The 23,136-nt window shown below is 42.8% G+C and overlaps 3 protein-coding genes across 3 annotated transcripts; 1 reads left to right on the forward strand and 2 right to left on the reverse strand.

Annotated features, from left to right (window-relative positions):
- Positions 1-1,732: 1,732 nt before the first annotated feature.
- Positions 1,733-3,438, forward strand: ntaq1 (N-terminal glutamine amidase 1). Its single transcript, XM_021572703.3, has 6 exons — positions 1,733-1,952; positions 2,143-2,242; positions 2,321-2,371; positions 2,532-2,680; positions 2,763-2,887; positions 2,985-3,438. The coding sequence occupies exons 1-6, from the start codon at positions 1,873-1,875 to the stop codon at positions 3,089-3,091; spliced, it is 612 nt and encodes a 203-aa protein (XP_021428378.3). The 5' UTR covers positions 1,733-1,872; the 3' UTR covers positions 3,092-3,438.
- Positions 3,435-8,302, reverse strand: psma2b (proteasome 20S subunit alpha 2b). The gene is made up of 8 exons (XM_021572702.3): positions 8,170-8,302; positions 7,595-7,671; positions 7,257-7,389; positions 6,665-6,787; positions 4,307-4,388; positions 4,147-4,220; positions 3,874-3,931; positions 3,435-3,712 (listed from the first exon to the last, which is right to left on the reverse strand). Exons 1-8 carry the CDS (start codon positions 8,208-8,210, stop codon positions 3,596-3,598), a joined length of 705 nt encoding a protein of 234 aa, XP_021428377.1. The 5' UTR covers positions 8,211-8,302; the 3' UTR covers positions 3,435-3,595.
- A 338-nt stretch (positions 8,303-8,640) lies between these two features.
- Positions 8,641-21,940, reverse strand: LOC110496683 (succinate dehydrogenase [ubiquinone] flavoprotein subunit, mitochondrial). Its single transcript, XM_036953495.2, has 15 exons — positions 21,784-21,940; positions 20,545-20,622; positions 20,159-20,320; positions 18,730-18,873; positions 16,835-16,999; positions 16,532-16,680; positions 16,004-16,128; positions 15,472-15,640; positions 12,801-12,996; positions 12,430-12,604; positions 12,090-12,208; positions 11,825-11,936; positions 11,215-11,345; positions 10,537-10,650; positions 8,641-9,214 (listed from the first exon to the last, which is right to left on the reverse strand). Exons 1-15 carry the CDS (start codon positions 21,841-21,843, stop codon positions 9,128-9,130), a joined length of 1,986 nt encoding a protein of 661 aa, XP_036809390.1. The 5' UTR covers positions 21,844-21,940; the 3' UTR covers positions 8,641-9,127.
- Between the last annotated feature and the right edge of the window lie 1,196 nt (positions 21,941-23,136).

Here is a 23,136-nt window from a genome sequence, read left to right on the forward strand (position 1 = left end):
TTTTATCATGAACAAGGTTCCCCATGGTTAAAAACCTGGAGGAAGTCTAAGGGCTTCGTGGGCTGATATGTATTCTACAGAGCAAAGACCAATCCTGGGTATGTTGTTTTACCCTCTGATGGAAAAGGCTGATCCTACTAGGCTTACGAACTGTGATAAACAAACAGCTACAGTGTGTCAATCTTGAGGTGGGAAGAATCTGAGACAACTCTGGGAAATACAATCTTTAACCTCACTTACAGAGGCAAACACAAAGCAAAATCCTTGTTTGAGAGTGAAAACACCAGAAATCAATGAGAAAATCAATGAGACTAACAATAGCAGCTTGGAGCAGAAACTGTGAGAAGCCCGCTTTTTCACATTCTTGCCGCCTTTTTGAGTGAGTTGAGACCTAAACAAGTCGACCCTAACAATGAGCTCCACATCCATGGCACCCAGGGCAGCAGAAGAGGTGAACATCTGAAGAATGGATGCTGTTTCATCGTACTCAGTGTATGATAGCAGGCCTGAGATGTCCATTCTGCAAATAAGGAGGGCTTAAGTTGATACGGTACTCTCTCTGTGTCTCCGGGACAGGGGGAGAGAGGGAGAGAGAGTCTTGCTAAATATTGCAATGGAAATTAAACAAATTCTGGGGACAGTTCCACTACCCTAAAAATGCACATTTTGCCTGTGGACTCACATGAAAGTGTTAAAGCAAATTATGTAAGGGAAAACAAGGAACAAGTTCACATTCTGCAATGTGATGTCACCCCCTACCGACAAACTCCTGCGTAGCATGTGAGTTGTAGCGACATCCAAGCCAGTGATAGAAAGGGGAACATCAAGAAACATTTCTATTTTAGTAGACACTCTTATCCAGAGCGACTAGGGTTAAGTTCCTTGCCCAGGTGCACATCGACAGATCCTTCAACTGGTCGGCTCTGGGATTCCGAAACAGAGACCTTTCGGTTACTGGCAAAACACCCTTTACTGCTAGATTACCTTTATTAGTGTGGTTACGAAGTGGTTTTTCAGAGGAGCGATGGAGGATATGGGGAGGAGATTGGAGATTCAACAGCTGGAATGTTGTGGTGGTGTGTTTGATGTGACCACAGGTTTGCATATACACCCTATCCCATTAAGCAATGACGTAAAGAAAGAGATTGGTGAAGTCAACTTAGCCCGGTTCATTGGAAATGGTAGACTGCTATTATCCTGTGGTAGCCATGCTCAGCTAGGGAAGATTCTTCAAATGGACACTCTCAATAGGAAGAAGATCAAAAACCATGTCCCTGGAGCTTACGCTATATTGAGTAGAGTCATTTATTTGGTCCCACTATCTCCATAGATGATATTAAAGAAAATGTGAAGGAACTGGTGCTTCTACTAGTCCTGACATGGTCTCAAGGCCTTTTCAGAAAGCTTGCTCCCATAAATGTGCTGTGTCAAAGGACATTTTGGTAGTAAATTCACGAATTGGATTGTGGAAAGCAGAAATGTCCAGTTGAAGATTTTTGTGGATATGGCAACAGAGTTATTAGGGGTAACACGTTACTGTCTACATCTTTCTTTTTATGATGAATAATCGCAAGGATGGATTGTCTCAGTATGATAGAGATAGTTTGAAGAGGTGGGGTTTTGGGGAGGGTTTGTTAGAAGTTAGTAAGGATTTTATTTTATAAGTAGTACATAATTAGCCAAACCATGATTGATCGCACACTCCGGCACATTAGGTGGCGGCATGCACCATAATAGCGGACCGCCATTATACTACAGAAGAAGACGACTCTCGTCCTCCGGCGGATACTTAAAAATGTAACACCAAAATATGCAGACTGCTGCAAAATCAACTGCTGATTAGGGTCAGTCTGTTACATTTTCAGGGAAGACATGCATAAAGAACACGTTTCATCAAAGTATGTGAACATCACTCCATCCAGGGATGAATGCGTGTACACAAGCTGTTACTGGTAATTGTCCGCAATGCATGCTCAGGATGAAGCTAGGTGGCTAGCTCAATACATAATGGTAGCGGAATAAACTCCACTCCATGGTGAAGGACTCTTGGTGAAGTTCATATGAATTTAATTCACCATGGGGTGAAGTAGTCCGCTAATATAATGGGATCATGAATTACATTTTAAAATCTTGCTTTTTCAGTGAGGAAAATGTCTGGAAACTATGTGAACACATCAAGACTCAAACGCAAATACATTTGGACGAAGTGTATGCAGTATTTATATCAAATGAAAGAAAAATGGTAAGTTGTAGGTCGTTAAAATGTCATTGTTAACCCTTTACTCTGTTATAATAATTGATGAATTTCCATTCCTCTCAGATCCCTATATGGAAACAGAGGTCCAGTCGTGGAGATGAACCTGTTGTTTGGGTAGGCACTGTCCCTTGGCTTTCATTTTCAGACAGAGGATGGAGGAAACCAGAACGAGGAAATATGAAGCCACACCCTTGTCTTTAACATTACAGGAAAAAATACTGTAGCCTGCACTGTAAACTATTACAACAGTCACAATATAACATTCTGTTTGTAGGATTATCACGTTGTCCTACTTCATCAGAATCAGCAGGGACAGAGTTTTATTTATGACCTGGATACAGTCCTGCCTTTCTCCTGTCCTTCCCATGTTTACACTACAGAAGCCTTCCATACAGATCATGGCCTGAAACCAGCTTTCTGGAGGTAAGCAAGTATGTGTGTCATGGTAACCGGTTCTCTTTAATGATAAACACTTTTGAACGCTCATCTATTCAACTCTTTCCAGGAAGTTGCGAGTTATTCCTGCAGATGCCTACCTGAAGAACTTTGCCTCGGACCGGTCACATATGAAAAATGCCGATGGGACATGGCGCATGCCTCCACCGCTGTATCCTTGTATTGAAACAACAGGTACATCTCGGTCCTATTACACATTTCTTCTTGTGAAACTCTATTTGAATGGAAATAATTTGTCTAACGGAATAATGTTTTTTTTTTTCCGTTCTAGACTCTAAAATGAACCTGGATGACTTCATCAGTATGGACTCCAAAGTGGGATGTGGACATGTATATAGTCTCTCTGAATTTGTCAAACACTTTGCAGAAAAATTATGATTGCTGCTTTGAAATTAATATACTTCATACAGATTGGTGGTTACCTGCTGGATATTTTCTGCCTTTCTCAGCTCAAGACTACTACAGGGTCACAATCCAGGAAATAACCATTCTCAATGCTAGGTTCCTTATCCTGGTGGCAGAAGGAAGCCATAGGAATTGCCAGGAATACAGATGCCACAAAAACTAAATTATAATACATTGTATTAAGTTAACTGTACAGGGATGAGTTGTAAAATTTATCTTAATGTCATTTAAGGCAATTAATGCATTTGTCTTTGTGGAAATGTAACTTGTGCTTATCGCACAAAATAAAACAAGATGTAAATAAAAACATGGGAGCTTTAGTTTCTGGCATTTATTGATAGGTACTGAACTTGTCAGAGGGGAAGGAAGAACTGGGAATACAAAGAAAATAAATGCTGTTATGTTGAAAATACAGTAGAGTCTAAATTATTTCAGTAATAACCAAATACGAACAAATCACACCAACGAGTCACTTTTTTAAGCAATGGCCGCCAAGTAGTCTTTCACTTCTGCGGGTGAGAGTCGCCTGAAGCCGGCTTCATTGCAGATCCCCACTTCAATATTGTCTTCGGTCATCTGACCCTCAAAGCTTTCCTGTGAATAAAATATAGCATTCAGGATTCTGCTAATAACTGAAAGATCACAAGACAGTCCCGTGGTCTCTTAAGACATATGTGATGACAGGAGAGCATAGAAAGGGGAAGAGATGAGAACCTTTCCACATAGGAGGATACGTTTACAACGGCGTCACTCACCTTCAATGTCAAGATAGCTGTGTGGATGGCATCTTCCAGCTCCAGGTCCTCGTTGTATCTGAGTGAGGAGACACACATTACCCCCACATTTATTAAAGGGTTATTAGAGGTGTCACTACAGACCCTGGTTCAATGCCGGGCCGTATCACAACCTGCCGTGATCGAGAGTCCCATATGGCGGCACACAATTGGCCTAGCGTTGTCGGGGTTATGGGAGGGTTTGGCCAAGGTCGGCCGTCATTGTACGGTGTAGGGGGGGGTAAATTGAAATACCTTTTCTCAAGGAATGTTTTCCCATTGACGTAGTTCTTCCCCATAGCAGTTGCCTTCCAGGCAAAATATGCTCCCTGGGTAGAGAAATACAGACATGATTATCAATGTATCACAACAGACAAATATGCTCAGATAGCAAATGGTGGTACCCAGCCCTTACAGACGGATCGGACTGGAAAAGGTATGGTCGGTCCTCATCCCAACCTGCGATCAGCAAGGACACTCCGAAAGGACGGACACCCCTACAACGTAAGAAGACACATTAAAGCATTTAGGCCTACATGAAGCAAATTGACTCCATCATGAATGCATTCATTGATCAATTTAAATGAACTACATTAGAATAACTTTTCCCCCCCAGAGTCATTTTGTTACATCCTATGATTCTTACTTGATAGTCTGAAAAGGAACATTGAAGTACTTTTAGAATCTCCACCCGGCACAGCCAGAAGAGGATTGGCCAGCCCCTCGGAGCCTTGCTCCTCTAGATTCCTGTCTTTCTACAGTTTTCCCTGTCCACTGTGTTCTACATCTGCATTGCTTGCGCTTTGTGGTTTTAAGCTGGGTATCTGTATTAGCACTTGTGACATCTGCTTACAGTGCATTCAGAAAGTATTCAGACCCCTTGACTTCCCACATTTTATTATGTTACAGCCTTATTCTAAAATGGGTTAAATAGTTTACTCCCCCTCAATCTACACACAATACCCCATAATGACAAAACAAAAACAAGTTTTAGAAATATATTTTTAAAAACTGCTATTACATTTACATATGTATTTCAGACCATTTACCCAATACTTTGTTTTAGCACAAGTCTTCTTGGGTATGACGCTACAAGCTTGGCACACCTGAGCTATTTTCAGATCTCTCCAGAGATGTTTGATCGGGTTCAAGTCTGGGCTCTGGCTGAACCACATTCAGAGACTTGTCCTGAAGTCACTCCTGCGTTGCCTTGGTTGTGTGCTTAGAGTCGTTGTCCTGTTGGAAGGTGAACCTTCACTCCAGTCTGAGCGCTCTGGGCCACGTTTTCATCAAGGCTCTCTCTATACTTTTCTCCGTTCATCTTTCCCTTGATCTTGACTAGTTTCCCAGTCCCTGCCATTGAAAAACATGCCAACAGCATGATGCTGCCATCACCATGCTCCACTGTAGGGATGGTGCCTGGTTTCCTCAGACTATATAATCTTGTTTCTCATGGTCAGAGTCCTTTAGGTGCCTTTTGTCAAACTCCAAGCAAGCTGTCATGTACCTTTTTCTAAGGAGAGGCTTCCGTTTGGCCTCTCTATCATAAAGGCTCGATTGGTGTGGTGCTGCAGAGATGGTTGTCCTTCTGGAAGGTTCTCCCATCGCCACAGAGGAACTCTGGAGCTCTGTCAGAGTGACCATCGGGTCACCTCCCTGGCCAAGGCCCTTCTCCCCTGATTGCTCAGTTTGGCTGGGCGACCAGCTCTAGGAAGGGTCTTGGTGGTTCCAAACTTCTTCCATTTAAGAATGATGGAGGCCATTGTTCTTGCGTATCTTCAATGCGGCAGACATGTTTTGGTAACCTTCCCCAGATCTGTGCTTCGACACAATCCTGTCTCAGAGCTCTACGGACTATTCCTTCGACCTCATGGCTTGGGTTTTGCTCCGACACGCCTTGTCAACTGTGGGACCTTATACAGACAGGTGTGTGCCTTTTCACATGTCCAATCAATTGAATTTACCACAGGTGGACTTCAATCAAGTTGTAGAAACATCTCAAGGATGATCAATGGAAACAGGACACACCTGAGCACAATTTCGAGTCTCATAGCAAAGGGTCTGAATACTTATGTAAATACATTTTTTTTTATACATTCACAAAAATTTCTTAGCCTGCTTTCGCCTTGTCTTTATAGGGTATTGTGTGTGGATCAAGTTTTTTTTTTAAATCTATTTTTGATTAAGGCTGTAACAAAATGTGGGAAATGTCAAGGGGTCTGAATATTTTCCAAAGGCACTGTATGTGTGTAAGGGGTGTGTGAGCGAGAGAGAGATGGAGAGGGACATGAGTTTCCAAAAAGTCATGAATTAGTAGGCCTTTCAGGATGAACTACTTCTAGTGAGGCTACTAGATTTCCAGTATGAACGATTGGGTCTATGCCAAACAGCTTTTTCTAAGGCTAAGTAGACATGTAACAGAGAATAAAGAGATGCTCTCAAGTCTGTGAATGGATATCAGAGCAAAGAGTCTGAAAATAGTTTTTTATTTTTAATACATTTGCAAAAACCTGTTTTCGCAACGTCATTATGGGGTATGGTGTGTAGATTGAATTTTCTTTGTCCATTTTACAATAAGGCTGTAACGTAACAAAATGTGAGAAAGGGGGAGGGGTCTGAATACTATCCTAGTGCACTGAATAAATGATGAATAAACAGTTGACTTTTGGACTACTCCACCTTTATCTGGTCATTTAAGCTGAGAGACCTGTAATCAGTCATGGTAAGCAAAACATTCATCCTCAATAAGTAGCTACAGTATCGTACTCCATACCCTGATTGTGTGTACTCCTGCATGACTGAGGCCACCCTCTGAACGAGCTGAGCTGTGGGGATGGGCTCCTGGTACACCAGGAAGTACTGCTGGGCCAACTTCCTGGCTCTCCGGAGCAGCACCCTGTCAACACAACAAAGAGTATCTCTCCAGAGCCCAGTCGTCTTATTACAGTCAAGGACTGTACCTTTAGTTTACTTGGTTTAGCATGTATGCTAAGAAATAAGATCTTAGCAATATTCTATAAAAACAACTACATCATGTTTCTATATATAATATACTAGAGTACATAGGTAGTTGGCATATGTATAGTACTACATGCTGAAGTTGATTTCCAGTAAGAATGAGTTCCCCATTCCCTCATTACCATTGGGGCGGCAGGGTAGCCTAGTGGTTAGAGCGTTGGACTAGTAACCGGAAGGTTGCGAGTTCAAACCCCCGAGCTGACAAGGTACAAATCTGTCGTTCTGCCCCTGAACAGGCAGTTAACCCACTGTTCCCAGGCCGTCATTGAAAATAAGAATTTGTTCTTAACTGACTTGCCTGGTTAAATAAAGGTAAAAAAAAAAAAAAAAAAAAAAAAAAAAATTACCTGTAGTCAGGTCCCATGCCACTGTACACCATACCAATGTGTTTGGTTATAGGCTCAACTTTGTGAACACTGGTCTCGTCGTACAGGATGGACTTCTGTTTCTTCTCTGTTGCCAAGACAACTCCATTTGAGGCTGTAGTTAGGGAAGAACAAGTACATGACATTACAATGCTTGGAATCAGCTCTCATAACTTGAGGTGATAATAAAAGTGAATGTTTAGTTGTGTCGAAGTCTGTTGAGGTGTTTAATTGGATGTTTTCCTTTTAAATCAAAAACAATAAATAAATAAGGTGGATATAAACTACCTGCATCAAAATGTTTTAATCTAGCTCCTCACCTTTGATTCCGACAGCGGGTGCACCTGCGGCCACTGCTGCCAGGGCATATTCAATTTGGACCAGCTTCCCAGAGGGGCTGTAAGGAACGAGGAAGATATGTAACTAGGTAAACGTCAGTTATAGCACTAATCTACACCTGTTCATAGAAATGTTTTAAGTTAAATCAGTTACATCCATTTACTTAGCTAGCTAACGTTACATATCTCGCTAGCTAACTGAGTAGCCAGTAGCCAAACCTAAACTAGTTTCGGCTATGTAGCCAGCTAAAGTAACAGGGGGGCTAGCCATTTAGCTAGCCACTGCAGGAGCTACAAATAATCATATATTAGCCTAAATTACAGCGCTATCAATTGGCTTACGCTAGCTAGCCCGCTTGAACTCTTCAACAGCTACCGGTAAGAAGCTAGCTAGTTAGCATCGGCGTGACACTGCATCTCTTGCAGAGTTGCCTCAAGTGTTTTTAATGGCCATTGAGCAAGATCAAGATCACAATTATAGCAGAATATGGCCTCGCAGTAAGATGTTAATTGACTATGTTTTGCGATGCAGAAATCTATTTTTATTTTACTTTTACCTGAAGGTAGTGAGGGAGAAACTATATCCTCGTTCAGCCATTGTTAATCTGTTTTGAGGAAAGTTTTGCTGGACGGACCAGATAGCGGAAATTAACTACATGAAGTTCCGGTTCCGCCCATTTATTTCTATGTGAAACCGAAGGGCATATGTATATGGGGGTACATGGGTGATATGAAACATGCACATAACGTTCACAGGATTCTCGTAATTCATGAATAAAGTTTTTTACAATTATTAGAATGCAATTTATAATAGAAAGGGGTTGTTTTGTCATTCTTTGTAGGGGTGTTGTCAGAGAGTGGATGTTAACTGGTGTAAATGCAACACAGAGGTAATTTACATAAGTGAAAATGGTTTAAAATAAATACACGTCATTCTCTCTATTCCTTTCATCTTCAAATATAATTTTTGTGTTTCAGATGGAACATGGCATTGTGGAGATGCACCACAATCACTAAGACAGGGGGAATTTATTTATTTGAGTATCTTTATTGAGATAAAACCAACAATACATTAAGCATGCAAGATGAACAGAACTTTACATACAGTTGAGCAAAGGACAGAATGAACTAATTGAGTATTGTATTGGCATTATGTGTGGATATCTTAAACATGGTTCACCCCCCCCCCCCCCCAAAACTGTGATTACGCTTTTCTTTTTACACAGATTTCTAGAATCATTCAATATTTAAATATTAAATATGTATTTATTTGCCTGTAAGAACTATAGCAAATGCGGTGAAAGTTGTAAGTGCACACAAAACAAAACACTCCATTTTGCACAATTCTCTGAAGGTTACAATATGTTCCAGTTTATTATTGAACATGTGAAATATACCACGTATAGTATTTATGAGCAAAGGGAAAATCAAGGTTGAAACTTCATATCAATGATAACTGCAAAAGCATCCATTCTGATCATGAATAAAATAGTCTGCACTGGATCGGTATGGTGCTTAATAGGAACGGATGGCGGGAGGGATAGCAGCACAGTCCTCTGCATCCAGTGAGTTATCAATAACAGGTCTGTATTTCAGAGTTACCTGTAACAAAAGCACAGAAGGGAGAAATGAGTGAGTGATGGCAAATGTACATTGGCATGTACCTAGACTCCGCTATCATTGTGCTGTTAAGCATGAACGTATGTTACAATTAGGCTTGAGGGATATACCGTATACAAACGTATGCTTTTGATTGGGGACCGGAGGAGGTGCTACGCCACTGCTTATAACTAACTATAAAGTTGTTATAACTAACTATAAAGTTGTTATAACTAACTATAATTGGAATTGGCTTCAGACCAATCAGACCAAGCTAAATGTCATTGACAGAAAACTTGAATTGTTGCATCTCATTGTGTGGTTGTCCTCCGGTGGGCTAAAATTGTCCCTTTCCTAAATTAGCCATGGATGGCGATAGGGAGTTGGACTTGTGGTTTTACTTAATTATCTGTACTGGCCAATGATTAGAACAGCGATTCTGATCTAACCCTAAATTCATACATTGTGTCTCTGGACGGAGAGGATGCAAGTTCAATATGTAGCTAGATGTAGTAGGCTAATGTTAACTAACTAATCGTTACCCATGAAATCAAGTTGGGCTAGCAAGCAAGTATTTTAGCCAGGTAGCCTAGGTCAATTTTTTATTTTTATTTTAAAGTGTAGAGTCATAGACCACGTCGCTAACATGAAAGAGGATGGCATTGGCGTTTCTCTACAAGTAGGGTGAATCAACATGTTTTTCTACTTACGCGCACACACACACACAAATCAGCGCCATTGGTAGCCACATTTCACTTCCGTTGATTGGACTAAATTGTTTTTGGAATCTTTTATTTGTTACTATTAGACTAAAACAGAGGTGATTTGATGATGTTGAAGTTGAAATGGTTCTCGAGTAGTGGAGGCAGCTCCTGTTTTCTATTTGGACTTGCGACAACTGTGGTTCTAAATCTGTGGTTCTAAATCTGTGGTTCTAAATGTGTGGTTCTAAATGTGTGGTTCTAAATGTGTGGTTCTAAATCAATAGTTGTGAAAATGTCAGCAACATTAACTTGATTGACCATGCTGTAGGTCCTTTAACTGTTTGTTACATGCAATGTGTTTTCTCGACTTCACCGGACATGTTGCTCTCTAGTTTTGTGATGAAACAAATGGTTGACTTTATATCACAGTGTCAAGGCATATGAACTAACAGGTTATAGAGCAACACAATTATCACAACACATAGGTTGTAATATGGCTTTTTTTCCCCCACTGGCTTGGCTTCCCCAGTTATACCACCCAACCCTAGTTACAATTAATCCTGTCATTTATATTTAGAAAAATGAAGTTAACGCAATCATTAGGCATCAATTTGGGTTTACCTTCCCGGTCTTTGGATCCACAGTGGACAGGGTGTGTTTCCTCCAGTGCTCTTCAATGGGCTTCCTCACCTGTCCTGCCAGAGGCTTGGCGTAGTCCAGCTCATCCATACGGTCCTGCAATGTTAAATAGGCCTCTTTCAGAATGACATCAGTCTACAACTACTGCTGGAGAGAGTGCGCCTATAATTGTTTTATGGTGCATGTCTACACAAAAGCATTGACTGTCAATATGCATTACTTTATTATGTCCACATCGAGACCCCTACTGTGAAGAAAAATGCAACCATTGGATGCATAGAAGTAAATCTCACTTTACCAGACAAAATGTTATTTGTGGACCAGGCTTGTATAGGAGTGGTTTGTGTCTTCAGTAAATTGTCATTGCAGACCAGGCTAGCATAGGAGTGGTTTGTTTCTTCAGTAAATTGTCATTGCAGACCAGGCTTGTATAGGAGTGGTTTGTGTCTTCAGTAAATTGTCATTGCAGACCAGGCTAGCATAGGAGTGGTTTGTTTCTTCAGTAAATTGTCATTGCAGACCAGGCTAGCATAGGAGTGGTTTGTTTCTTCAGTAAATTGTCATTGCAGACCAGGCTAGTGTAGGAGTGGTTTGTGTCTTCAGTAAATTGTCATTGCAGACCAGGCTTGTATAGGAGTGGTTTGTGTCTTCAGTTCTTACCTTGAAGTCCTCTCTGGAGTGGGCTCCCCTGCTCTCCTGGCGCTGCTCGGCAGAGTTGATGGTCTGCACAGCATTCAGCATAAGGTTCTGCAGCTCCAGGGTCTCCACCAGGTCAGTGTTCCACACAATACCTGAGGGGGAGGGAGACAGAGTGAATACCTGAGGGGGAGGGAGACAGAGTGAATACCTGAGGGGGAGGGAGACAGAGTGAATACCTGAGGGGGAGGGAGACAGAGTGAATACCTGAGGGGGAGGGAGACAGAGTGAATACCTGAGGGGGAGGGAGACAGAGTGAATACCTGAGGGGGAGGGAGACAGAGTGAATACCTGAGGGGGAGGGAGACAGAGTGAATACCTGAGGGGGAGGGAGACAGAGTGAATACCTGAGGGGGAGGGAGACAGAGTGAATACCTGAGGGGGAGGGAGACAGAGTGAATACCTGAGGGGGAGACAGACAGAGTGAACGAGAGTGCTACAGAACATCTTTACGTGCATGTTTGAAGTTTTTACAACCAAGCCCAACAAATGGGACAACAAAGATCGGCCTCTGTTAGAAGGGGCAATTGAAAGTCTATTCTTATCACATCAGCAGAGGGAATGAGATGCTGACCTCTGTCGAAGGTCTTGATGTCGTCCAGGGTTTGGTAGATGGCGTCCATCTTGTCACATCCCTCCTTCAGGACCTTGCCGGTACGGAACACAGCAGCGTGGTTCTGCATGGTCTGACAGCGGAGAGAGGGACACATGCTTAGAGAAGACGTGATGATACTGTACAAGTCCTCATTAAAGCCCATTACCTGTACTTTTGACAAACATCCAAGGTCAATTCCCTATCATGGATGTTAAGACATCCGTTCCATTTTTAGGATCCATACCTTCTGCATGTTCACTCTGATCTCAGAGGTCCTCATGTTGCCATCAGCAAACCTCAGCTTGTCCAGGTTGGCCACAGACTCCTCTCCTGCGTTGGGCTTCAGGGGGGAGAGCTTCTCTCCTTCAGAACCATCACATTGCCAGGATTGTAAAAAAGCATTTAACCATTTAAAAATCTGTTAGTCATCCAGGTTAGTCCCATTGTGATAATTTTTCAAGGGAGTCTTAGCATTCACATTGAAAAGGCTGTGGGACAATCCATTAATTCATGTGATTTTTGTCTTGAGGGCAAAGGTTTAAAAAAAATAAATAAATAAAAAACGGAGAGTATGAAGTTGTTACCTGGGGTGCAGATGTCAGCGATTGTGTGAGCGCAGGCGCGTCCAAACACCACCAGATCCAGCAGGGAGTTGGCTCCCAGACGGTTGGCACCGTGGACACTGGCACAGGCCGCCTCGCCACAGGCAAACAGCCCTGGCACCACCTTATCACCCTCCTCGGTTGTGTGGGTGATAACCTGTGGGAGAACAGGACAGTAAATAACTATATAATAAAAAGGTTAATGTAATCAAAACTAGGGGAGACCCAGTTAAGACTCGACACAGAGCTCTCATTGTATCTGTCTACTTATTTTAGAGTTATTCAACAGGACTTTTAAAAAGAAAAACATGCAGATCTAGTGCATTTATTTGGTTATGGGTACTGCTAGTTACCTGTCCCCTGTAGTTGGTGGGGATTCCTCCCATGTTGTAGTGTACAGTGGGCAGGACGGGGATGGGCTCTTTGGTGACGTCCACGCCGGCGAAGATCATGGCAGTCTCAGAGATGCCGGGGAGACGAGTGGCCAGCTGCTGTGGGGGGAGATGGTGCAGCTGCAGGTATGCATGGTCCTTCTCTGGGCCACATCCCCTAGGGACACATATTCAGGGCTGTTAGCATGACAGGTTCACGTGGGGCTTCTCTGGGTCACTCAGATACAGGGCTGTTGGCATGACAGGTTCACGTGGGGTTTCTCTGGGTCACTCAGATACAGGGCTGTTGGAATGACAGGTTCACGTGGGGTTTCTCTGGGTCACTCAGATACAGGGCTGTTGGCATGACAGGTTCACGTGGGGTTTCTCTGGGTCACTCAGATACAGGGCTGTTGGCATGACAGGTTCACGTGGGGTTTCTCTGGGTCACTCAGATACAGGGCTGTTGGCATGACAGGTTCACGTGGGGTTTCTCTGGGTCACTCAGATACAGGGCTGTTGGCATGACAGGTTCACGTGGGGTTTCTCTGGGTCCCTCAGACACAGGGCTGTTGGCATGACAGGTTCACGTGGGGTTTCTCTGGGTCCCTCAGACACAGGGCTGTTGGCATGACAGGTTCACGTGGGGTTTCTCTGGGTCCCTCAGACACAGGGCTGTTGGCATGACAGGTTCACGTGGGGTTTCTCTGGGTCCCTCAGACACAGGGCTGTTGGCATGACAGGTTCACGTGGGGTTTCTCTGGGTCCCTCAGACACAGGGCTGTTGGCATGACAGGTTCACGTGGGGTTTCTCTGGGTCCCTCAGACACAGGGCTGTTGGCATGACAGGTTCACGTGGGGTTTCTCTGGGTCCCTCAGACACAGGGCTGTTGGCATGACAGGTTCACGTGGGGTTTCTCTGGGTCCCTCAGATACAGGGCTGTTGGCATGACAGTAGTCTTTCACAACTGAAACTCATAGCAAGGTGGGGTCATCCCCATTGGAATTTGGAAGTTATGGGTAGATTACAAATTAATTCCATTTCCTGTTTCCAAATTCAAGTGCATTTCTTGCAGCTCGATTTTAGTTTACCAAAGCATTTTAAATGGATCTAGATTGACTATTTGAAGCCATTTGACTGGTTATTTTAAAACCGTGTATGTCGATATCAAATCACTGGTCTGACAGCCATGGAGCATGCAGTGCCTTCAGAAAGTATTCATACCCCTTGACTTATTCCACATTTTGTTGTGTTACAGCCTGAATTCAAAATTGATTTAAAAAAATAAAAAAATAAATAAATACATAACCCATCTACACACAATACCCCATAATGACAAAGCAAACACATCTTTAGATTTCTTTGCTAATTTATTCAAAATGAAATACAGATGTCTAATGTAAGTATTAACATCCAATACGTTAGAATCATCTTTGCCAGTGATTACAGCTGTGAGTCTTTCTGTGTAAGGCTTTCCACACCTGGATTGTATAATATTTGCATATTATTCTTTTAAATAATTAATTCTTCAAGCTCTGTCAATTTGGTTGTTGATCATTGCTAGACAACCATTTTCAATTCTTGCCATAGATTTTCAAGCCAATTTAAGTCAAAACTGTAACTAGGCCACTCAGGAACGTTCAATGTCGTCTTGGTAAGCAGCTCCAGTGTCTATTTGGCCTTGTGTTTTAGGTTATTGTCCTGCTGAAAGGTGAATTTGTCTCCCAGTATCTGTGTGAAAGCAGACAACCAGGTTTTTACCTGTGCTTAGCACTATTCTATCTTTTTATCATTAAAAAAACTCCCTAGTCCTTGCCGATTGACAAGCATACCCATTACATGATGCAGCCACTACTATGCTTAGAAATATGAAGGGTGGTACTCAGTGTTGTGTTTGCCCTAAACATAATGCTTTGTATTTAGGACATAAAGCTAATTTCTTTGCCACATTTTTGTACAGTTTTACTTTAGTGCCTTATTGCCACCATGATGCATGCTTTGGAATAGTTGTATTCTGTACAGGCTTCCTTCTTTTCACTCTGTCATTTAGGTTAGTATTGTGGAGTAACTACAATGGTGTTGATCTATCCTCAGATTTGGTCTTATCACAGCAATTCAACTCAAACTGTTTTAAAGTCACAATTGGCCTCAATGTTAAATCCCTGAGCAGTTTCCTTCCTCTCCGGCAAATAAGTTAGGAAGGGCACCTTTATCTTTGTAGTGACTGGGTGTATTGATACACCATCCAAAGTGCAATTAATAACTTCAACATGTTCAAAGAAAAATTAAAAAGCAGATATTACATTTTTGACCCATCTACCAATAGGTGCCTTTCTTTGTGAGGCACTGGAAAATCTCCCCGGTCTTTGAGATTGAATCTGTGTTTGAAATTCACTGCTCGACTAAGGGACCTCATAGATAATTGTATGTGTGGGTTACAGACATGAGGTAGTAACTCAAATCTGATTAGACACAGTGAGTCAATGCAACTTATTATGAGACTTGTTCAGCAAATTTTTACCCCTGAACTTATTTAGACAGGCCCTAACAAAGCGGTTGTATACTTTCTGAAGACAACTGTATGTATCAGTTATCCAGTGCAATGATTCTGTGGGTTGCTCAGGGAAGACGGGGCCTTGGCGGTGATCTTACCTGCCCTCTCGAATCTCGATGGTAATGGAGCGGGACACCACGTCTCTGGAGGCCAGGTCCTTGGCGTTAGGAGCGTAGCGTTCCATAAAGCGCTCACCCTCACTGTTGATAAGGATTCCTCCCTCGCCACGGCAACCCTCTGTGATCAGACAGCCGGCTCCATAGATGCCTAGAGGGATAACGTTATATGAAATATCAGCATTGAGGGAGGGCACTTCACACCCAATGACATTTATAGTATGATTATGTAGCCACAGTATGTAAAGGGTTAGTCTGCCAGCCCTCTGACTTACATCATCATGTGATTGACTTATCCGACATCAACAATACTATGTTATGAAACACACAGGATTATTCAGCAGTTACCTTCCGACTAAGCACAGAAACATTTTCAAGACGACACCTCTGATAGGCCTATTCTGAGCGCTAATCCAGTCTTCTCCAATAAATGTTTTATTTAAATGTTATTTTTGTCTCATAAGTCCATTCCCTAGCAGACAGGCCTGTATTGCCAATCCGATATGGGACTGACCTGTAGGGTGGAACTGGACAAACTCCAGGTCTTGGCAGGGCAGGCCTGCACGGGTCACCATGGCATTACCGTCTCCTGTGCTGGTGTGGGCTGAGGTGCAGCTGAAGTAGGTACGGCCATAACCACTAGATCGAGCAGAGAGGCAGGAGTAAGAATCAGGGCACAATAGGAGCACTTTAAATTGTCATCAAGGAGGCACCTTCTGTTCAGGTGCGAATTGTTAAAAAGTTAATGTTATAAACTGGGTATAACTGGTAAAACAAAGCTCACACACCCAAATTACTTGGGTAGCCTAGTGGTTAGAGCGTTGGACTAGTAACCGGAAGGTTGCAAGTTCAAACCCCCGAGCTGACAAGATAAAAATCTGTCTTTCTGCCCCTGAACAGGCAGTTAACCCACTGTTCCTAGTCCGACATTGAAAATAAGAATTTGTTCTTAACTGACTTGCCTATAAAGGTAAAATAAATAAAAGTCTTCTAAGTATACTTATTCACAACAGAAACACCCGACACAGAGACAGATACATACCCTGTGGCGATGACCGTGTTCTTGGATCTGAAGCGGTGGATCGATCCGTCCTCCATACACAGAGCAATTACTCCCTTGCATTCTCCATCCTCCATCAGCAGGTCCAGGGCAAAGTACTCCACAAAGTAGCTGGTGTCGTACCTCAGAGACTAAAATAGTGAGAAGCATAGAAGAGCGATAGATGACCGACTGGCAAAAACAGGCCAGAATTTGAGATTCTAAAAGCAGTGTGTCAGCAAAAGGGGATTCAGAGGACTGCAAGTGGTGAATTATGAGATTTAGAGTCCAGAGAGTGTGACGTACTCGCCCGTAGAGTGTGTGCAGGAGGGAGTGGCCAGTTCTGTCAGCTACGCAGCAACACCGGTGGGCCTGGCCTCCCTTGCCAAACTTCAGACTCTGGCCTCCAAAAGCCCTCTGGTAGATTTTACCATCCTCGGTACGGCTGAAGGGCATGCCAAAGTTCTCCAGCTGGGGACACAAAAACAAAAAAAAAGTCAACGCTGCTTCACAACAGTTTTCATAACAGGAAGTTAGACAAATTCAGTTAGCTAAGAAATAATACATGAACGTTTTAATTTGATCAGCCTATCAGTGTTTGTGTTGATGTTGTGCAAATCCTTTGTGATTAAGGGGATTTCAACTGAATCCCCCCCCAAAAGTAGAGGCTACATAATTACATTTGCATTTTAGCTCAATATTGAATTACACAGAATGTACTAAATCAAATTGTTTAAGTCTACAGAAAGGCAGCTATGCAACATTGCAGAACAGATTAAGGGCATTGAAAGGCCACTTCCACTTGTTTGGACACATCAGAAGGTATGAAAAAGGACATCCCATGAAGAGTCCAAGGATGAGGGGCCCTTGAGTTCTACTGCAGCTCTTTTAGAATGGACCCGTCTTCCACCTCCCCTGTTAGCAGGCCACATTCCCCTGTTAGCAGGCCACATTCCCCTGATGGACCCTTCTTCCACCTCCCCTGTTAGCAGGCCACATTCCCCTGACGGACCCTTCTTCCACCTCCCCTGTTAGCAGGCCACATTCCCCTGACGGACCCTTCTTCCACCTCCACTGTTAGCAGGCCACATTCCCCTGTTAGCAGGCCACATTCCCCTGACGGACCCTTCTTCCACCTCCCCTGTTAGCAGGCCACATTCCCCTGACGGACCCTTCTTCCACCTCCCCTGTTAGCAGGCCACATTCCCCTGACGGACCCTTCTTCCACCTCCCCTGTTAGCAGGCCACATTCCCCTGTTAGCAGGCCACATTCCCCTGACGGACCCTTCTTCCACCTCCACTGTTAGCAGGCCACATTCCCCTGTTAGCAGGCCACATTCCCCTGACGGACCCTTCTTCCACCTCCCCTGTTAGCAGGCCACATTCCCCTGATGGACCCTTCTTCCACCTCCCCTGTTAGCAGGCCACATTCCCCTGACGGACCCTTCTTCCACCTCCACTGTTAGCAGGCCACATTCCCCTGTTAGCAGGCCACATTCCCCTGATGGACCCTTCTTCCACCTCCCCTGTTAGCAGGCCACATTCCCCTGACGGACCCTTCTTCCACCTCCCCTGTTAGCAGGCCACATTCCCCTGACGGACCCTTCTTCCACCTCCCCTGTTAGCAGGCCACATTCCCCTGTTAGCAGGCCACATTCCCCTGACGGACCCTTCTTCCACCTCCCCTGTTAGCAGGCCACATTCCCCTGACGGACCCTTCTTCCACCTCCCCTGTTAGCAGGCCACATTCCCCTGATGGACCCTTCTTCCACCTCCCCTGTTAGCAGGCCACATTCCCCTGTTAGCAGGCCACATTCCCCTGACGGACCCTTCTTCCACCTCCACTGTTAGCAGGCCACATTCCCCTGTTAGCAGGCCACATTCCCCTGACGGACCCTTCTTCCACCTCCCCTGTTAGCAGGCCACATTCCCCTGATGGACCCTTCTTCCACCTCCCCTGTTAGCAGGCCACATTCCCCTGACGGACCCTTCTTCCACCTCCCCTGTTAGCAGGCCACATTCCCCTGACGGACCCTTCTTCCACCTCCCCTTTCAATAGGCTGTTGGTTAGGTTTCCATACAGGGCAATATTTGCTATAGAAGAACTGTCAGAGGCATAGTTTAATTTAAGTTACTCTGTGTGTGTGTGTGTGTGTGTGTGTGTGTGTGTGTGTGTGTGTGTGTGTGTGTGTGTGCGTCACCTCCACCACAGCATGTGGAGCCTGCTCTGTCATGTAATGGATGGCGTCCTGGTCTCCCAGCCAATCAGATCCCTTCACCGTGTCGTAGAAGTGCCACCTCCAATCATCTCCCTCCATGTTTCCAAGGGCTGCGTTGATCCCGCCCTAAATGCAAAAACAACTGTTTAGGACCACTGGGAGAAAGATAAATAATCTTAAAGGAATAATGGCCATTTTGTCAGTGCAGAGAGTGCGTCAACGGCAGTTTCAAAGTGCATGATCAGCATGAACTTTGGACGGCTTTATGTCAAGACCGCATGGAGGTAGGCTTAATACAAGTGTAACACATTAAGGTGGCTGATAACGCCACTGCAGTGGGATATGATTGATTCATTGGGACTTTAAAATGGCATTGCTGCCTTCCGTGGACAGAGTGAAAGTGGCCTCATTTTAATGAACAGTTACAAATGCAACACTACACTTAACTTCTCTAGGGTAGGGGGCAGCATTTGGAATTTTGGATGAAAAGCGTGCCCAAATTAAACTGCCTTCTACTCAGGGCCAGATGATAGGATAAAGTTAAAGTTTCCAAAACTGTTAAAATAATGTCTGAGTATAACAGAACTGATTTGGCAGGCGAAAACCTGAGAAAAATCCATTCAGGAAGTAGGATTTGTTTTGTTTGTTGTAGTTTTCTATTCAATGCTATTACAGTATCCATTCACTTACAACTCAAATTGCAGTTCCTATGCCTTCCACTAGATGCCAACAGTCTTTAGAAATTGTTTCAGGCTTGTATTCTGAAAAATGAGGGAGTAAGAGCAGTCTGGTTGAAATATTATTGATTATTTAGGCTAAAAACAACCTGAGGATTGAATATAAACATCATTTACGGATACAATTTGGATTTTTTTGTCTGTTGTGACTGCGTTTGAGCCTGTGGATTACTGAAGAAAACGCGAACAAAACAGAGGTTTTCAGATATAAAGAGACACTATCAAACAAAAGGAACATTTATTGAATAAATGAATGTCTTCTGAGTGCAACCATATGAAGATCATCAAAGGTAAGTGATTAATTTGTATCTCTTTCTGACTTGCGTAACTCTTCTACTTGGCTGGTTACTGTTTGTAATGATTTGTCTGCTGGGCTATGTTCTCAAATAATCCTAAAGGTATGCTTTCGCCGTAAAGCATTTTTTAAATCTGATACCGTGGTTGGATTCACAAGAAGTTCATCTTTAAACCTATGTAAAATAGTTGTATATGTTCTGAATTTTTATAATGAGTTTTTCTGTATTTGAATTTGGTCGCTCTGCAATCTCACTGGATGTTGGCCAGGTGGGACGCTAGCGTAATCACATACCCTAGAGAGGTTAAAAAGGGGACAATCTGTCATATTCCCTCCTGTGACATGGTCACATTCTATTGATTCTTGTAGATTGACCTACCTGTGCAGCCACTGTGTGTGACCTGGTGGGGAACAGCTTTGTGACACAAGCTGTGTTGAAGCCAGCCTCAGACAGACCGAAAGCAGCACGAAGCCCTGCTCCGCCGGCACCCACTACCACTGCATCAAACTCATGGTCTACCACAGGGTACTGTGTGGACATCTGCAAACAACGACCCACAAAACAAAACATAGAGCTGCATTTCAGTGTTTTTCAGTATTCTCTCTAGTTAAGAGTTTTGTTCATACAAATGTATACAAATTGCCCCTACAAGCACTGAGACAAATACAAATTGAAAAAGTCAATATAGGTTTGTGCAAAAAAATAAATATTGAATAATTTCATATAGTACTGTCAATGATGAACATGGGAGTTTGCAGACTTACGCCATCTGATACTTTAGAGTTGTTCTTCCCATAGACTGAGAAGTGGAGCTTCCTGGAGCTCTGGGATACTGCCGGAAGCTAAATGGGGAGGGGGGTAGGTCAATATAGGCCTAAATCATAGGTTATGCTTGGCTATTGATGTAAGTACTCGCTTAAAAAAACACTAGGCTAATCCACACAATGGCAATGGCTTTTTTTTCTTCAAGTTAATGTAAACCTTTACTATGGGTTTCTAAAGTTAGTCTAGTTTGCTCACTGTTTTCAAATGCAGCAGAAACCCATCCAGCTGATTGTGACATACGGTGAGAACAATGCAGCAACAAAGTTGTCTAGTTATGTGTTTTATTTTTTATTTTTTTTAATCACTACACAACATGCATAATAGTGCTTCATAAAAGCATTCCAACCAATATTTCTGAGAGGAGAGATACACATTTGTATCTGTGTAAACAGACTAATGTGTAGGAGAGTTCGGATTCATTTACATTACGTCGTGACAAATATAGATTTCAAAATCATATAGCTAATTTAGGTAAACGTCTCTGGTGTCGTAGATTATCCTCACTTCCTACCATCTAAACAAAAAACTTATTTGCTTTTTCTTCCACAACCAATCTCAAATCCCCTCTTAAAAACACAGCATGCATTCCAAACAGTCGAGGCATTATTTGTGATTAAAATAAATAAATCAGTGACTGACTGACAACAAACTCAGCCAACAGTTCGTTTTGCATGGCCCGGTGCCCCGGTGAGTGGAGAATTCTCCTTAGGGCCAATGGAATTGTCGCAAATATCAAAACACCGCCTAGTAGGGGCACCGGGCCATGCAAAACGAATTCGCCAACTGGGAACTAGCCACAGATTCTTAAGTAACTTGCCTTGCTTGACCTTCAATGCACTGATGTTTATGGCTACCGTAAGAATCAACCCAACCGCAATAATTAAGCAAAATGAAAAGTATATTAAATAAAGTTATTCGTCAGAATCGATTTGCTATGGAAACGTAAAATGACAACATTGAAACTGCGACAGAAACGAAGCTAGCTCCCTGTTCGTATCGTATAGAAAACAATAGCTACAGTAGCTAACGTTAGCTACGTTACGAAACCACAGCAATGGTGAACCATCATTACCGGCTGATGCTGCGAATACCAGCTCATATGAACACATTCACGAAGTCAACATATAAAGTAGGTCATAGTGATATTCTACAGCAAAAGTTTGTTTCCAAATACTTACCGCCTTGGCTGACAGCACCTTTTTGGCGAGGACACGGGAGGCAGTACACACCGCAGCCATGATGGGTACTCGTTTCGTCTGATAAAATCAACGTTACCAAACCCCTCTGACACGTCTTGGGTAGCAGTTTATGCCGGTGCCGGAGTATACCATCTCAAGAGAGGGTTTCATTTCGTCAAGTGAAAAATAAATAATCCTCATTGATGAAATACAGAATGCATTATATAGTCAAGTAATTTATATGTAAAGGTTATCATATTTGACAACCAAAATAATTCGATTTCCGTCATTATATTGACGATATCTAAATTAACTCAATTTTAACTCCCCTCTGCGGATTCTAGGTGGGAAATTACGGAATGTTTATTTTCCTAAGAGAGACGATTGAGGTTCGATTGAAGAGACATTCTTGAACATAAAGGTATCTATCTGCAAGGTTATTTAATCCATGCTTTCCTTTTGGTAAATATTTTTTACTAAATTGGTTTGAATGGAATTAAATGCATAATGTATTGAGACAGATTAGCCTTTCCAAAACAAAGCCAGGTGTGTTATTCCCTCATTAGTTCATTTACAAGTAAGCAGATAAAAGGTCTAGAGATGAATTTCAAGTGTATCATTTGCATTTGGAATCTGTTGCTGTTAACCCTCAATATGAAGTCAGAAAGAGCTGTCACTGCCAATGAAGCAAGCTGTTATTAGGCTGACAAATCAAAACAAACCCATCAGACTGATAGCTAAAATATTAGGGTGTGGCTAAATCAACTATTTGGTACATTCTTAAAAAGAAAGAACGCACTGGTGAGCTCAGGAACACCAAAAGGCCCGGAAGTACACGGAAAGCAACTGTGGTGGATGACAGAATCATTATTTCCCTGGTGAATAAAAACCCCATTACAACAGTTGTCCAGATCAAGAATGCCCCCCAGGAGGTAGGTGTCTCTGTGTCAAACTAAATACATACAGTTTATATTTTTACAAGATGTAAAACATTGGGAAGCCTCAAAAACAGGAAGACCATATTAGAGTTTGCCGAAAAACATCTAAAAACACCTGTATAGTTCTAGATTATCATCCAATGGGCAGAAATCTATGTTTATATTATGACAGACCAGCTATATCTACTGCCTCAATTAAAATACGAAAGACAAGCTAGATCTACTGTCTCTATTATATTATGACAGGCCAGCTATATCTACTGCCTCAATTAAAATACGAAAGACCAGCTAGATCTACTGTCTCTATTATGTTATGACAGACCAGCTATATCTACTGCCTCAATTATATTATGAAAGACCAGCTAGATCTACTGTCTCTATTATATTATGACAGACCAGCTAGATCTACTGTCTC

Source organism: Oncorhynchus mykiss, chromosome 18, assembly GCF_057628025.1.
Source record: "Oncorhynchus mykiss isolate SJ-2025 chromosome 18, ASM5762802v1, whole genome shotgun sequence".
In the NCBI taxonomy this organism is placed as follows: domain Eukaryota; kingdom Metazoa; phylum Chordata; class Actinopteri; order Salmoniformes; family Salmonidae; genus Oncorhynchus; species Oncorhynchus mykiss.